We start from the raw sequence: 17,245 nt of genomic DNA, 5'->3' as shown, positions 1-17,245 counted from the left end.
TGGCCTGTGTGACACAGGAGACTAGAAAATCAGTCTAGATCACAGTGGCCTTGGAATCTATGAATCATCTTCCGCTTTGTCTGAGGTCACCTTCTGCATCCTCTTATCGCGTCTGCAAAAAGGGGGTAGTGATGACGGGTATCTCCCCAAGGGTGCGACGCCTCAGCCAGTTCAAACTGCTGAGAAGCCGCAGAAGAGGAGATTGAGTTCTTCTGCCTTCCAGCCCAGGGCCATCTCCTGTAGGGTACAGCGTGCGCTAGGAGTCCCCCTCAACCAGCCATGGACAGGATCCTGCTGGCCTTCCATGCCTAGCCCACAGCGTTTTAAAAATAGCTTGTGGTGGGAGGGGCTGTATCTCATGAATCCCTTGACCAAATGACTCCAGCTTTTTACCCTTGACCCTACCCTGTGCCCTCGGATGGCGTATCAGGTTTCTAGCCAATCAGATTGTGAATGTGAATTTAAAGAAAAAGGGATCATTTGGTTTGGGAAAGAAATGCTGCTGCAACACAACAGTGCGGCTAAGTGCCACCCCATAATATTCTGTAGTTGATAACGTGAGTTGCCAGTTTCCTTCTGTTCCCTGGCAGCTGGAGGTTGCTAATGGATTCTTTCACAGCGAGGATGTTGTTGCTTCTTTTCTTGCCCGGGAAAGCATCGCTTGATTCTTTGATTTTATTTACTCCGTCCTCAAGCTTTGCTTAAGTGCTTTCGCTTAAAGATACCCAGCGGCTTTTCTTCAAGCCCCTTCCAGGCATTTGCTCATCGGTCTGTCTAGCCTTTCAGGGCAGAGCCGTACGGATCTAATACTCCTGGGACAAAGTCCAAGACCAGAAGATAGAAATAAACTTTATTCTGTGAATTTACGCAGCTGAATCTACAGCATCCAAATAACCAGAGCAAAAGAGGAGCATTGAGCTCGGGAACTGGGGGGAGAGGGAAACACCACTATGTTTTTTATATTCATAAGTAAAGAGCAGAGGACTTTGATGGATGACCCTAAGTCAGTCAGAACTTAGGCCAGGTCTACACTATAAACGTCCACTGGTAGAACTATATCGCTCAGGGTGGTGAAAAATCCACACCCCTCTGTGAGAGGCGGTAGCTATGGCAAGGGGAGAAGCTCTCCCGTCAACGTACCGCTGGCTACACCGGGAGTTCAGTCGGTACGAGGGGTGTGGATTTTTCACGCAGTTGTACTGACTGAACTCCCGCTGTAGACAGCGGTACGTTGATGGGAGAGCTTCTCCCCTTGCCATAGCTACCGCCTCTCAGAGAGGTGGATTAACTACACTGATGGGAGAAGCTCTCCTGTTGGCGTAGGAATGTCTTTACTTAAGCATTACAGGGACGTAGCACCGCCGGTGCAGTATTTTAAGTGTAGACCTGCCCTAAGACAGGCAGATGCTGCGGTGACCCTGAGCGTGGCTCCTGGTGTCTGCTGGTTGGCCAGTTCGTGTGTGTCTGGAGGATCCCAGAGTTACAGAGACAGGCATGGAAGAGGGTCGAGAAACTCCATTCAGCAGCATAATGCTGAGCAAGTCAGTCTTGTTCCCCTCACCATTTTATTGCGAGTCTCGCAGCACTTGGTGTTTTTCTTACAGTCCCAGCTGCGGGAGTGGATAGATTTGTGGGAGCTCAGAGTATATTACAGATACATTTCCAGCCTTCATGTTAGTGTAGCAAAGACTGAAAACCGGAAACAAGAACACCCTGAAAGCTGGGAAGCCAAAAGGCAAAGAAAAATAACACAAAATTTAAAAAGATGTTTAAGCCAATCTCCTGATTGTGGGGGGCCTGACCCAGGTTTTGAATGCTGGAGGCTGGCAAGACTGTGATGAGAATGGCAAAGTGTGATCGCTGTAATGTGTATATTACCTATGTTTTCGCTCTACTTTAGATACCTCATATCGAGTGATCCCTGTTCCTCTGTCACAGGTGTTAATGGTAGGCCTGCCAGTGACCACCTACTGCCATGCCTGCCCGTAACCTTCTCAGAAATTCGACACGCCGGCTCCCAAAGAAGGGGACGATCTTCCCCAAGAAACAGGATGTGAAAGTAAAGATTGGCTCTCTGCCAGAAGATGTAATGTCATAAAATGTAACTTTCTCCCCTTCATAATCCAGATAAACCCCAATGTTAGTGGGGCTACGATGTAGGTCCAGAGCAGTCTTAGGGGAGGTGAGGGCGCAGTACTGATACCTTGTATTCTGCAAAGCCCAGATCCCCTCCTCTGGTGTACAGCTTATTGCTCCCTCGTGTATCACAGACTCTTTGGCAATGCCCAAAATCCACTCATCTTTGTTCTCCACCTTCACTTGCCAGTAAAATCTCCCTGAGGTGAAGCCCGTATAGCCCAGCACACAGGCAGCAGGGTAAAACCTGTTCTGTGGCACTAAATATACTGTGTCTTGGTATTTCTGTAACACACTCTCATCTGTGGACACGATGGAACAAGGATTTGCCAGGTCTGGATCCAGAGTGGTCTGCACTGCAAGGGGGAGAGAGAGAGACACACACACAGGAGAAGAGTGTTAAGGTCTAACCTCACTGCAGAGTTAACCCAGGCTCTTACACAGCTGCTAACTCTAATGCCCTTCCTGTCCAGATGCATAAACACCTCATCTGAGTTCAGGGGTGCTTTCCACCCAGCATAGGCACCGACTTCATGGGTGCTCTGGGGCTGAAGCACCCACAGAAAATAAATAGTGGTGCTCAGCACGCACAGGCAGGTCCTGATAATTAGCTCCTCCCCCTCTCTCCACAGCACCTCCCACCGGACAACGGGCCCCACCGATCAGCTCCTCCCCCTCCCTCCCAGCGCCTTTCTCCTGCCACGGATCTGTTGTTCAGAGGTGGCCAGGAGGTTCGGGGGTGAGAGAGAGAAGTAGGGGCAGGAAGAGGTGTGGGGAGGTAGCAGAATGGAGCAGGGCAGCAAGAGATGGGGGAGGGGTGGGGGCTTGGGGACAGGGCCTGGGGCAGAGCAAGGATCAAGAACCCCCCCGGGAACTGGGGAAGTCGGTGCCTCTGTGCAGGCTAAACCGCTCCAGTGCTGAGAGTCAGAGAGTCTGAGGCCAGAAGGGAACCAGGTCATCTAATCTGACCCCCGTATAGCACAGGCCACCAACCCCACCCAGCACCCACCTAACCCAACCCCCAACATTAGCCCAAAGCATGACAGCCTACAGCAGACTGGACTATTCATGTGCCACAGGCAGAGAAGAGGAGACACTGAGGTACCAGTGCCCGAGGCCCCACAATGCAGGGAAATGATTCAGTGAGATACCCCCAAATAATCCTGGTACGTCACCCACATCCACATGCTGCAGAGGAAGGTGAAAACCCTCCCCCACATTGTCACTGCCAGTCTGACCTGAGGGAAAATAGCCCTCCAGTGCCTTCCCACAATTCCCCTGTGAAAGACAGACCGGGTACCCCACGAATCACTGGGAAAGAAACACAGAATAGCTCAGCTTACGGTGGCTCCATCAGCCATGGGATGTGCTCCCAGAAGTCCTAGAGACTCAGCAGCACCAGTGAGGACACAGTAAGTGAGGTCAGGCTCAGCAGCATGGCTCCTTGCACCCAGCCCTGGCTAACCTGGGTGCCGATCCCCAGGGTTCACTCTGCAGTGCAGACAGACCCTTCCAGGCAGAGCTCAGCCCTGGGGGAGGCTAGGACCATTTCAAATGCTCCCCAGTAGCCCCAGGCTGGCTAGGGTGGGCCATGAGTGTCTGTCCTGGGGAGCTGCATGTTGGCTGAAGCTAAGCATGAAATTCCCTGTTGTTCCCACCAGACATCTAAGAGGTACTGTTCATGGGGGGGGATGACAAACCGGGATTTTTTTGTAATTTTTTTTTAGGAAGCCTGTATGTGCCTCAGTTTCCCTATATCCAGTGAGTGAAAAGGGAGTGTTTGCTCTCGGGACAGGCTAAGCTGCCCACGTCGCTGTCTGCGGCCTGAGGTCCTCAGAAGACAATGGCAAGTCCAATTGCACTGGGAATTAGATTTCTCGGTGGCACTAAATGTCCACACCACAGGGATGTGTAAAGTCCATCCAGTGCACTACACTCACTTTGGGGAGGGAGCATGGTCTAGAGGTTAGAAGCCAGGACTCCTGGGCTCTATTCCTCACTCCGCTACTGACTTGCTGTGTGACCTCAGGCATGTCCCTTCCTCTCGCTGCATTCCAGCTTCCCTTTTTGTCAAATGGGCATAAAAGATGCCAGGTATTCAGATGCTGTTGCTGGGGGCCATAAAAGGACACAGATAGGTGACTATGAGATCAGAAGAGAACCCCTTCCCCAGCCTCCAGTGGTGCTCATGGGACAAGGCGGGAGACACAACACGGTTGTGGTGTTCAGTGATCCTGCTGGGAGCATGGTGCTTGAATGAAACCCTCTTTATCCAGGGTTCTGTATCACAGAGCTTCTGCCATGCTCCTCCTTCCTGTTTGGGAAGCCAAACCACTGAAAGGTACAGTTCCCAGTACCACAGGGAGCACCAACCCCCAGGGAGAGACAATGCTCCTTGAACTGATGGACCTATCTTCATTGAATTTATCCACCAATGGTTATTAGTATCCTGTCTTCCGACAGTGGCCAGTACTAGGTGCCACAGAGGGAATGAAGAGAACAGATAATGATCAAGTGATCTATCCCCTGTCACCCATTCCCAGCTTCTGGCAAACAGAGGCTAGGGACACCATCCCCGCCCATCCTGGCTAACAGCCATTCATGGACCTGTCCTCCAGAAATGTATTTAGTTCAAAAAAGAAGTCTTGTTATGGTCTTGGCCTTCACAACATCCTCTGGCAAGGAGTTCCACAGGTTGACTGTATGTTCTGTGAAGAAATACGTCCTTTTGTTTGCTTTAAACCTGCTGCCTATTAATTTCATTTGGTGACCCCTAGTAATTATGTTAGGAGAAGAAGTAAATAACACTTCCCTATTTACTTTCTCCACATCACTCATGATTTTATAGACCTCTGTCATATCCCCCCTTAGTCCTCTCTTTTCCAAGCTGAAAAGTCCCAATCTTATTAATCTCTCCTCATATGGCAGCTGTCCCATACCCCTAATCGTTTTGGTTGCCCTTTTCTGAACCTTTTCCAATGCATCTTTTTTGAGATGGGGCAACCACATCTGCACACAGTATTCAAGATGTGGGTGTACCATGGATTTATAGAGAGGCAATATGATATTTTCTGTCTATTATCTATCCCTTTCCTAATGATTCCCAACATTCTGTTGGCTTTTTTGACTGCCGTTGCAGTCCTGATTCTCTGCCAGGTTCAGTACTGGCTTGAGCATGGTCTCCCCCAAGGGACCTTCAACCAGCTGGGGATGGATGGAGCCCAGCACATGAGTCCATGCTCCTGACACTAGGGGAGGAGGGAAGTATAGCACAGGAGCTGGTGGGAGACGCTTTCTTAACTCTTTATTTCCCAGTTTTCAGAGGTTGAAATACCGGTTGCTTTCATGTTCTGGAAGAGTACAAGACACCGATGGCCAACCTGCACTCTGTGCTAATGACGTTTTCCAGCAGCGAAGCTCGTCTTTCATATAAAAATAGAGGAAATTTCTAGTCCTTATAATTACTGAGAGAAAAGCAAAATGTGACCGGAGTGTGCCCTAAAGGCTGATTATTGGACCTAAAAATGTACCCTACTTTCCAATTGTAAAATAGTATGTGCACATTCATACATCACAAAATTGGAACGGGCAACGGGATGGATCTCTGGATGATCCCCTATTCTGTTCATTCCCTCTGGGTCACCTGGCATTGGTCACTGTTGGAAGACAGGATACTGGGCTAGATGGACAATTGGTGTGACCCAGTATGGCTGTTCTTACGATATAATGATTCCTTCTACCCTTGGGATCCATGACTCTGTACTGGTGGAAACCTCTTGTTTGAATTCAGAAGCTTCTTCTAAAAAATGAATCCTGAGATTTTAATTAATAATTAATTGTTGTAGGATAATAACCTCACGAAAACTTACCCTCTTTCTCTGCCTTTGAGATCAGAAAGTGCAGTTGATAGGGCAGGGTCTCTAGAGAAAGAAAAGATCAGAGGAGAGGTGATTTCCCCCTTTATTGCAGGAAAATAGCCTCATGAAAACGGGGCTGGATTCACAAAGAAACTTAGGCGAGGCAACACTCAGCATCACAACATCCAACATTTAGGCACCTAGAAAGCCATTATGATTCACAAAGCCTGAGTCAGGCTCCCCGTACCGTGAACGGGGAGAGAGATTCGCCCTGGAATGAGAGTCACAACAGCCAGCATGCTAGGCGACTCCCTGGTTACGCCAGCCAGTGGGAAATGACAAGGTTCAGGGGGTGCTAAGCCCCGGCCATCTCAGGGAGTTCGGTGACTGAGTCTGGGCAGCACCGTAGGTGCCTCCCTCGGTGTGGGATTCTCAGCTGCAAGCCCTCTCTTGGTTTCCGGCACCTGTGCCATTTTTTTTGGCAAGAAGCCTGAAGGGGTGGAGAAAACCCACCTTGCTCATAACTTTTACCCCAGTGGTTGGAGCACTCAGCTGGCCTTGGGGAGACCCCTGGTTCAAGTTAACCCTGTGCCACAGGGGGAGCGGATATCTGAAATGGGATCTACCACCTCTCAAGGAGTGCCCTAACCTCTGGGCTGCAGGATTTTCTGATGCGGGGTGCCCACATGCTCTCCTGGGGGAGAGGTTCCACAGGGATAATCAATAATTCATTGGGCCAGAGGCAGAGAGAAATCACGAGAACGTCTCTGTAGCCCAGTGGTTAGAGCACGCCCTTGGGAGGTGGGAGACCCAGAAGCTTGTCCCTCTGCTCAATTATTTATATGCAGTGGATCATATTCAAAAGTGGAGACAGAGGTCTATATCAGATCCCTGTTGGAATTTCTTCTTCTCCAGGGAACAAGGGATTTGAACTGGTGGTCTCCCACATCCCAGCACTCGACCCTAATCACAGAGCTATACGTTATAAGGGAGCTTGCCTGTCTCTAGGGCCTGATTCTTTTGGGTAAATTCACATACAGGGCCTGAACCAGTAAGTGTGCTCAGAGCAGGCATCTCAGATTGGGGCCCTGTCGGTGAGTTAGGAGGAGGAACACCTTTCTTTCCCCAGTTCATGTAGCTCTCTGGGGCTTACGTGTCTGGACAGCTTAGACTGGAACTGCAGTGCACATGCACAGAGGCAGAAACATAGATGCCTAGGGAACATTTACTGCAAAAACAGAGGTGAGGAGTGATTTTAGGCAGCTCAGCGGGGGGCTTTGTGAATCCCAGTGTGGTCTGATTCTGGGATTCAGGTGCTAAAATGGCAGGTAGACCCCCAAGTGCTTTTGTGAATCTAGCCCTCACCCTTTCTCTCTGCCTTTGGGCTCAGAAGTCAGTTCAGAGGGCCGGGTCTCTAGAGAAAGGCAGGACTGGAAGAGGTGATTTCATGTTGTATTAACTCTGGTGACATTCCTACCGTTAATTAATGTAACCGTGCTTGAGAGAGAAGCTTTAGAGCTTACTCAGAGCTCTTCTTCAGGTCTGTGTAGCTCAAAAGTTTGTCTGTCACCAACAGGAGTTGGTCCAATAAAAGCTGTTACCTCCCCCATCTTGTCTAATATCCTGGGACTGACATGGCTACAGCAGCACTGGATGGAACCGTGCTGTAATTCTGAGATACAGCCCGAAGGAAAAGACCATAGATTGAGAGGCAGATTGGAATGGGGAGACCTTTCCAGTGAGACCAAACTAAACTGAAATCATCATCCAAAATACACATCCTGCTCTTTTCCATCTCCCACCTTTCTCCAAGGATCTCAAAGCACTGGGGGCCATTCACTAATTAGCACAACAAGGTAGGGTGGTCATTATTTCCTCCTTTTGAAAGATGGAGGAACTTGAGGTACAGACTCTGGGATTTTCAAAAGGGCTGAGGCCATGTGATGGCCAACTCCTATTCACGGTCAAAAAGAGAGAGATGGGTGCCTAAATCCCATAGGTCCCTTGGAAAATCCCAGGCATGGAGGTTACAGTCAACATTTTCGACAACACCTGGTGACTGCGTGTGTCTGAAATTCTGAGTGACGAGGGTTGGGTCTGAGACAATCCAAGTGGAGGCCTGGAGGACTGGCATCAGCCCTGAGCCCTCCCCATCCCACCAACAAAGACGTCTAGCTGGGACAAGCTGAGAACTAATAGGCCAGAGTCCATCTCCTTCCACAGTCAGAGGCGCATCTCAATGTACCATCCCCGTAGCATGAACCCAGATAACTGTTAAGTTACCTTTGAATTTCTTCAGAGCCTCCTGCAGACAAACATTTCTTTGGGAAGAGACGCCAACTCTCTCTCTCAGGTCCTCTGGCACGGCCATTGGTGTCTCGAACTTCAGCCTCTCACAGCTAGAGGGGGAAAACAAAACAAGTCAGAACAAAACCAGCCATTCTAAATCTTTTCCGTCTTTTGGGAGAATGAGCTACCAGAGGCTGCTCTCTCGTGGGCTCATTGTGAGCCTCTAACTCCCACTGGTGAGTCAATTGCCCTCCTCGCTGGAGTTTTTAAATGCCTAGATCCTCAAATGGGAGTTAAAGAGAGTAAGGGGCCCAGAAGCTGCCCCTCAGAGAGAAGGGCCTAATCTCGTGGGAAAGGATGCTCCAGTGGTTAAGGGGTTGCTGTAGGACTCTGGAAACTTACGTTCCACTCCCTTCTCTGCCACAGCCACCCTGCATGACCTTCGGCAAGTCACTTAAGGCCTGATTTTAAAAGGTGCCTCCAGGGATTTTCAAAAGCACCTAACCAAGCTAGGCTCCCAACTGCCACTGATTGCAATGGGAGGTGCCTAACTTGCTTGGTGGAATTTTCCAAAGCAGGTAAGTGCCTAGCTATATGTCAGGTGTCTAAATACCCTGCAAAATCTGACCCCAGGGATCCAATCCCCTTCAACATCATGAAGCGTAAGGGGGAGTGAGAAGGAGCTACGTACCTGCTCCGGGTGCTTTTGATGTCCTAGAAGAGAGAGAGGGGAGAAGAAAAAAAAAAGAGCTCAGTCCCACGAGCCAGAAGCTGGTGATCCCTCCTGCTCTGGAGAGGACTCACTTGGCCATCCCTAGTTAAGTTCGAGATGCAATTCTCTGTAGTTGTACCTTTAAACTTCCATTAATAGATTTCAATGGAATGGGGCCCCTAAGCACGCACCACGATTGTGGGTTTTCTCCTTCTAAATTCTATTTTGCCTGTGCCAATGGCACTTGCTCAAACAGACTGATCAGACACCTGAATCCCTGACTTCCACATGCAACTGCTGTGTGCAGAGCATTTGCCTTTCTCAAGCTAAAAGCTCCATTTATGCAATTCTGGTCAGCAATTCTAGAAAACTGGATTCATTCCCATTTCTTAATAGGCCCTGCAAAGAACTTCGCTTTCCTAATCTCCCACTTCCTAGACACTGGAGTTGTGCTGTTTACTGCTTCCAGATCATTAGGGCCCTTCATTTTCCGTTTTTATTTTAGTTAAACTCTGATAAATTCCCAGGAAAAATTACCACCACAACAAAAACAGATGGAAATCAGTGCAAAAAAACTATTAATTTTTCTAGGTAAATATTGGGGTTTGTTTTGGTGGATGGAAAGACAGGAGAAAAAAGTATTCAGTAGATTAATGCTTTGAATTCCGTTCATCACTGTGGTTTGCTGCAGAACTAAAACAGAGCTCAAAACACAATGCCCCTCTGAGTTTAAGAAACCAATAGATCTGTAATCCCCAAATAAAACTTCTCATTTGAACCAACAGTTTACTGGTGTAGGCTTAGAACTATTAGCCTATAAATATTCACATTTGAAAATTGGGCCACACTATTTGCAGCGCATACACTCAACTTCATCCGGTTTGCCTGTTTGTTTCTTTAACCCTTCTGAATACTTCCTTGTGTTCTGAAACGTATTCTGCTACAGATTTCCATTTTCTTCCCATTTTAGCGTGTCAAATCTTTAACCCTGTCTGCTAACAGTTTGAAATGTGTACGTGGTGGGTGTGAGATTCATCAGTACGTTCAGATGCACACGCACTTCAGACCTTGTGTGCGTGCCTGTTGGTTATTGTGTGTATCTTCTAGAACAATATGTTCTTACTTCAGCAGGCAGCTTTCACAGACTAATGTATTATCGTAATACAGAGATCTCATGCAATGTATTGTATTTTCCTAATAAAACAAGTATTTTATATCTGTTTGAATGATACAAAAGCAGGATGAAAATCAGAAAAAAAATGAATACTACTTTTTTGTAAAACCCAGGAATTTTTGGTAAAATTGGTTTAAACTGAAAACAAAGGAGCTTATGTATGATGTACCAAAAAAGCCTGAGACATCTGCCTTTAAACCAGCAAATCTGTTTCCACACTGGAAATATTAGAAATGTCAAATGTTGTTTTCCCTCGCTTTGCTAAAGGAAATGTTGACAGTCTCCATTGTGGAGGGGGACCTTCCCAAGAACTTAATAAACTCCAAAGCTAATCACTCAGAATCTCTCCCTTCCCTGGGCAGGGATCTGGGTGTCTCTAACTGTCTCACCTGCAGGAATTGGCTTGTTGGCTGCTGACACTTCTCTTCTATCTCATTGATCAAGTCACTGAGACGGGAAATCTCCTCAGACACTTTGGTGACATTTTCATCCTGTAGCTTCACAATTTCCTTGTCCAACTCTTGCAGCTGGGCCAGCAGGAGTCGCTCTTGCTCCTCCAGGAATTGCGGCAGTTGCTCAAATTCAGACACAATCTTCTGCCTCTCAGCTTCTATCTTTCCCTGTAACGAAGGGACAAACAGGGAAAGGACACGTGAGGGACTAGGGTTGCCAGATGTCCAGACTTCGACCAGAAAGTGGAAAGGGAAACCTGCAGTGTCCGGTCGGCACTACCGACTGGATATTGGAAGTCCGGTTACCCAGACTAACTGGCTTCCAACACCAGGGGAGCCTGGAGGAGCACTCAGAGATGGCTCTGGGATGGGGGAAAGAAGTGTGGGCAGCTCCCCCGTCCTGCCCCAATCACCCCTCTACCCGCAGAGCATGGCTCTCCCTGCCCCGCCCTACCTTGCCCCAGTAACCTCCACCACACCCTAGAGCCCAGCTCAGCTGGCAGAGGGAGGGAGGTGGAGAGAGCAGCAAGTGACAGTGAGGGGGAAAGAGGATTGGGGAGCGAGGCCTGGAGGGAAAGAGGCAGAGCCTGGGACGGGGCAGGTTCTGGTGCTCAGCATCCGGTTTTCACAAATGAGAAAGTTGGACATCCCAGACTCTCCCCATGTCCCTGATAGGAACATTTCTTAAAGCCCTCTGTTCATATCAACCTACTATAAACATACGTTTGAGATTTCAGGAGAAAATGCCTGATAGTTTCTAGAGAGAAGATTTTTGGATGGTCTCTCAGCTGGCCTGAATGAATAACATGTTTGAAAGCGCCTTGGTGACTTAGGAGTCCAATTCCTATTTTCAAAGTTATTTTTGTGCTTAGGAGCCTAAGTTTCTTTGAAAGTGACTTTTGAAAATAGAACTTAGGGTAAATTTTCAGAAACAGCAAAATCATTTAGGAGCTGAAACCCATTAAAAAAAAGTGTATAAGGAGCTGCTTTTAAAAGATATTTAGGTGTTTAATGAGACATAAAAGTCCTGAGAGGGATTTTCAGTATCACTTAGGTGCCTAAGTCCCCTTAACTACAGAGAATGTTAGGTACAACTTAGTTGCTTTTGAAAAATCTCACTAGGCCTCTCTGCATTTTAAGGTCCTAAATACCTGTGAGAATCTGGCCCTTAACCACTTGCAAAATTGTAAACCTTAGGCTTCAAAATCACTTACGCACTTTTGAAAATGTCACCCAGTCTCTCTAAAATGACGACTCTTCAGGTCTGAGAGGCTTAGTATATTCTGCTGATCATATAGAGTCTTCCAATAGCAGAAAGGTTGGAAGGGGGGGGGTCTGACTCCGTATCAGGTATACATTGGCAGAGAGCTGCAGAGACGACTGAAGGAAAGTTCTGCTGGTTATCCACACAAAACGCCAGGTACAACATATACTGTGCAAAATGCTTTTTCTCCAGCTCTTACATGTTTCATCCGGTATTTTGTACATTACATTGTCCCAGAGGAAACCAGTCGTGTCTGGTGGTTATAGATGGAGATTCAAGGGGAGGATTTCAGTGATACAAAACAGCCTCTGGGTAACTAAGTCCTATTGACTGTCAATGTGAATTAGGCACCTAATCACCCATACGTGCCTTTGAAAACCATCTCCCCTCAAATCAGTGTTTGTAGCTGGATTTGGACCCACTAGTGTGTGGGGAATAAGATCAGTGCTTAGAGCTGAAATGGAAGCCAGTGGAGGAATCAGCCCAAAGGGAAGATAAACAAAGACAAACATGATCACACCCTGTAAGGGTGTGTCTGCAAGAGGCAAAGTGCTTGAGGTTATCTGGGAGTTATCCAATATATCAGAGCTAATGCTGATCTAAGTAGGGTGATCAGACGAGAGGAAGAAAATATCGGGACACATGTTGGGGGGGGGGGCACAAACCCCCCCCCCCCCCCCAAAAAAAACCGCAGTGCAAAATATCGGAACAAACTGAGTTGGGACATGTGACAAATGCCTAAATATCGGGAAAGTCTCGATTTTATCGGGACATCTGGTCACACTAGATCTAAGCTGGACCTTGCTCCTAGTTAGCACCTTTTATCTCAGTTTAACTGGACAAGGTGAACCCTACACATCACATTAGGGTCAAATTAAATTAGGTTTAAATGTTGGCATGGCAGGGGTTTACACCAGTATAAAGACATTACGTTAAAAAGTGATTTGAGGTACAGCTGTACTACACAAATGTTATGGTGGTGTGTCGAGGACGTACACTATATGCCTCTGCTAACATGGGCATGAATAGCAGTGTAGATGGTGAGGCGTGGCTTAAGCCAGTAGAGTCGCGATATGCCTGAACCCTCTGGGTATAAACCCTACGGACATGGCTCTATACACCCCCAAGCAGGGCCTCCCCCATCTACACTGCTAAAAATGGCAGTGTAGTGTCCCGCTGCCCTCTCCCCCCCCCACGCCACCAGAGCCTTTCCCCACCACAGGTAAAGGCTCCAGAAGTGGGGAAAGGCTCTGGCAGCTCTGCTGCCTTCTCCTGCTGGAGCCTTTTCATTCACCCACCACAGTGTGGACACAGCCTGTGCTGTGTAGCTACACATGCCCTGCAGGTCACACACCCCCCACCCCCCCCGAGCTGTGCCGTGTAGATGTAGCTAAATCAGGCAGTGCTGTGTACAGACCAGGGTTGACACTCTTCCCACACAGAGATACCAACTCTGACTGACAGAACTGCTGGATCATCACAATGGGCACCTACCAGATATTCCTGGCTTTGCATCTCTCCATCCTGTTTCCACTCCAGAAGTTCTTCTCTCTCCTGCTTCAGGGTGTCCAGTCGGGTTTGAATTTGTTCCTGAGGCAAGAAAAACAACGTTTGGGAGGGTCAGGGGGCTGAGGAGTGTGTCCTCAGATACATTTATGTACATTGCATGTCCCTCTCAGGCTGTCCCACAGACAGTGCTCATGGCAATGTCACAATTGCCTCTTGAGAGGTGGGAGATTCCGGTTCAAATCCCTTCCCCTCAGCAGGGAGAGGGAGAACTTGAATCAGGGGTCTCCCGCCTACCCGGTGAGCACCCTTCCCCCAGGCTAACTGTTATGAAGAAGGTTCTGTTGCCTCCTCCCCAGGTGATTTGTGTGGAGTGACACAAGTGCAGAACTCCATCGTGCAAGAAACAGCTTAGATGCCTAAGCCGCCTGACTCCAGGAGAGGGGTTCCCAGGTGTGGATCACAGAGACAGGCGCATTCCTACACCAAACTCTGAGGGGGCGGGGCTTAGGATACACCCCTCTCAGCAGCATCTCCCATTGTAATCCTGTCAATTACAGGCCAGTAAGGCTAAAGGCTTGTGGATAAGTACAGCACTGCAGCTGTACCGATACGTCTGTGCTGCTGCAGCGCACGCGGCGGAGACGCTCTATGCCGATGGGAGAGAGCTCTCCCGTCAGCATAATAAACCCACCTCCACGAGCGGCAGAAGCTTAGGGTGGCAGGCGAAGTTCTCCTGCTGACATAGGACTGTGCACATGAACGCTTATGTCACTCAGGGAGGCAGGGCCGGCTCCAGGGACCAGGCCACCAAGCAGGTTCTTGGGGCAGCCCGGGGAAGGGGGCGGCACGTCCGGCTCTTTGGTGGCAATTCAGTGGTGGGTCCCTCAGTCCGTCTCAGAGGGAAGGGCCTACCGCCAAATTGCCGCCGAAGAATGAAGCGGCGGCCTTGGAGTTCCCGATCGCGGCTTTTATTTATTTTATTTTTTTTGTTTGGAGCAGCAAAACTATGGAGCCGGCCCTGCAGGGAGGTGAAATATTCACAGGCCTGAGCGACATAAGTTTTGGCGACATAGGCTGTATTGCAGACAAAGCCTAATTTCAGTACCAGGCAAATTGGTTAAAACTATAGTAAAGAACAAAATTGTCAGACACAGATGAACATGATTTGTTGAGGGAAGAATCAACACAGCTCTTGTAAAGGGAAATCATGCCTCACCAATCTATTATCAACAAGAATGATCCACTGGATATAGTGTACTTAGACTTTCAGAAAGCCTTTGACAAGGTCCCACACTAAAGTCTCTTAAGGAAACTAAACAGTCATGGGATAAGCGATAACCGATTACTGATCCATGAGATAAGATTAAAATACAGGAAACAAAGGATAGGAATAAATGGTCAGTTGTCACAACGGAGCAAGATAAATACCAGGTCCCCCAAGGATCTATACTGGGACCAGTGCTGTTTAACAGATTCACACTGTAGAGAGTGAATAGGGAAGTTTATTTACCCCTTCACAGAACAGGAACCAGGGGAAATTAACAGGCAGCAGCTTTAAAAACAAACAAAAGGAAGGACTTCTTCAGGCAACACACAATCAGTCCATGGAACACATTGCCAGGGACGCTCTGAAGGCCAAAAGTATAACTGGGTTCAGAAAAGAATTAGATGAGTTCATGGAGGACAGGTTCATCAATAGCTATTAGCCAAGATGGTCAGGGATGCAACCCCATGCTCCAGAGATCCCTAAGCCTCTGACTGCCAAGTGCTGCAGGGCAATGGGCTGAAGTCGAGAGGGGCAGACAGCACAGTGGATTCTGCCCTGAGTGGATTGCTCTGTCCAACAGGCCTTTTAAGGTTCCAATCCACTTGGGCTTCATGGGCCCTAGAATGTTGCATCAAGTTTGTGGTTCAAATGGACGTATAAACCCAAAGCAAAACTCTGAAGTATGCATGGGTGGGACATTGGCTCGGGGAGGCTAGATGCCAGTAAAGCCCCATCTGCCAAAGTCCCCATCCCCACCAGAGCCCCCTCCCCACCCACTGTGACAGCTGGTCCCTCTGCCCCAGAGCACCAGGCAGGCAGGCAGCACAGGCCTCAGCGTCCCCAGCCCCCGGAGCACCAGGCAGTGCCAACGCCAGCCCCAGGTGCCCAGAGTCCTGGGCTGCAGGCCAGCCGCCTGCTAGCCCCAGCCCAGTGCGTGGGGGAAGAGATGCAGCTCGCTGCTGGGAATCAGGAGGGGTTTGGGGGTGGTGGGTGGGCAGGGCCACGCAGGGCTGTGCCTCCCCCGACTCCCCACTCGGCTGGTCATTTTGCTGCTCCTGAAGCATTCAGCAAGCCAGGGAAATTAACCATATTTTTTTAAGCAGAAATCTTTCAGTGCATCTTATACCTCAGAAAGTAACAGGAACCGAACCCACTGAGAGCGCTGCTGACAATAGTACGTTACTGCTGCTTCCAGGGAGCAGCCAGCGGTCATTAGATATGAAATGCTCCAGCCGGGCACTGCCGTGCTAGGCGGTTTATAATGTGAGTGTAAAGCCATGCCTGCCGGGAGCGGTGAGAGGCGGTGCGGTCTAGTGGCTAGAGAACTAGGCTGGGCATTGGGAGGCCAGGGTTTCATTCCTGGTTCTGCTACTGAGCTGTTTTGTGAGCTTGGTCAAATCACTGCCCCTTCCGTGCCCCTCGTCCCTCTTTTTCGCTCGGCGGTGGAGTGGGGGGGCTCCGCCGGGGGCCCAATCGGCCGCCTTACCGCTGTCCACGTCCCCACTCCAGCCACGGCCCTGGGGCCCCACCTCTGGGGGGCGGCGGACAGGGGTCAGGGGGGTGTAGCTCAGCGCCCCCACTTCAAAAACTGTCCCAGCCCCACTCCAGCCACGGCCCTGCTCCGGGACCCAGCTCTGGGGGGCGGTGGGGGGCGCGGACAGGGGTCAGAGGGGTGTAGCTCAGCACCCCCCACCCCACTCCAAAAACTGTCCCAGCCCCACTGCAGCCCCATCTGCTGTGGCCTGGGCTCCCCCCGGCCCCGCTCCCACTCCCAGCCCCGTGCCCAGCCGTGGCCTAACCTTGTGCTCCCGGGCAGCCTCCTCTATGGGGACCACCCTGTGAGCGTGGTGAGCCTGGGACTCCCTGCAGATCACACAGATGAGAACTTGGTCCTGGTGACAGAAGAGTTTGAAAGGCTCCTGGTGCGCGTGGCACAAACCTCCTGCTGCTGCTGGGACACTCAGCTGCTTGGCTATTTCTACCACGTTCCCCAGTTGTCTGTTCGGCCTGAGGGTCCCCTGGGGGAAGGTCTCTCTGCACTGAGGACAGGCGATGTCTGGGTCTGCTCTCTCCCAGCACTGGGCGATGCAGGCTCGGCAGAAATTGTGCCCACAGTCTATAGTCACTGGATCCGTGAAAAAACTCAGACAGATGGAGCAAGTAGCTTCGTCTCGGAGTCTTTTCAGAGGATTCCCTGCTGCAGCCATGGCTCCCTGCAGACCCTGTAACACGGTAAGTTTCGTTTCCGGCCAGACCCAGCAAGCAGCCTTGCAAAGCAGATTGCCCAGCTGGGAGCCAATCACGCTCTCCGGCGGGAAATTCTAAAACAAACAAACAACCCATCAACAGACACAACACACCAGAAGCTCCCCACCCCCACCCCCCAGAAAAGCCCCCAAACAAGCAAGGTGCTACTGAAAGAAATGAATAGGCAATTACATACATAAAGAAGCCTTGGCAGCTTTCTTTTCTACATCTCAGAATAAACACAGACTCAGATTGAGTTTTAAGGCCAAGACCCTTTCTGGGCCTCCTTTGTAAAGCACTTTGAGAGCTAGTGCAGGAAAACTAATCCCTAATAGTTA

General features: G+C 49.5%; 1 protein-coding gene across 1 annotated transcript; it reads right to left on the bottom strand.

Annotated features, from left to right (window-relative positions):
• Nucleotides 1-1,293: 1,293 nt before the first annotated feature.
• Nucleotides 1,294-16,924, bottom strand: LOC120404538 (zinc finger protein RFP-like). Its single transcript, XM_039537276.1, has 7 exons — nucleotides 16,460-16,924; nucleotides 13,379-13,474; nucleotides 10,558-10,788; nucleotides 8,974-8,996; nucleotides 8,277-8,392; nucleotides 6,006-6,056; nucleotides 1,294-2,492 (listed from the first exon to the last, which is right to left on the bottom strand). The coding sequence occupies exons 1-7, from the start codon at nucleotides 16,865-16,867 to the stop codon at nucleotides 1,942-1,944; spliced, it is 1,476 nt and encodes a 491-aa protein (XP_039393210.1). The 5' UTR covers nucleotides 16,868-16,924; the 3' UTR covers nucleotides 1,294-1,941.
• Nucleotides 16,925-17,245: the final 321 nt, after the last annotated feature.

Source organism: Mauremys reevesii, linkage group 4 (genome assembly GCF_016161935.1).
Source record: "Mauremys reevesii isolate NIE-2019 linkage group 4, ASM1616193v1, whole genome shotgun sequence".
Lineage (NCBI taxonomy): Eukaryota > Metazoa > Chordata > Testudines > Geoemydidae > Mauremys > Mauremys reevesii.
This window is presented reverse-complemented; position numbering and strand designations above follow the sequence as displayed.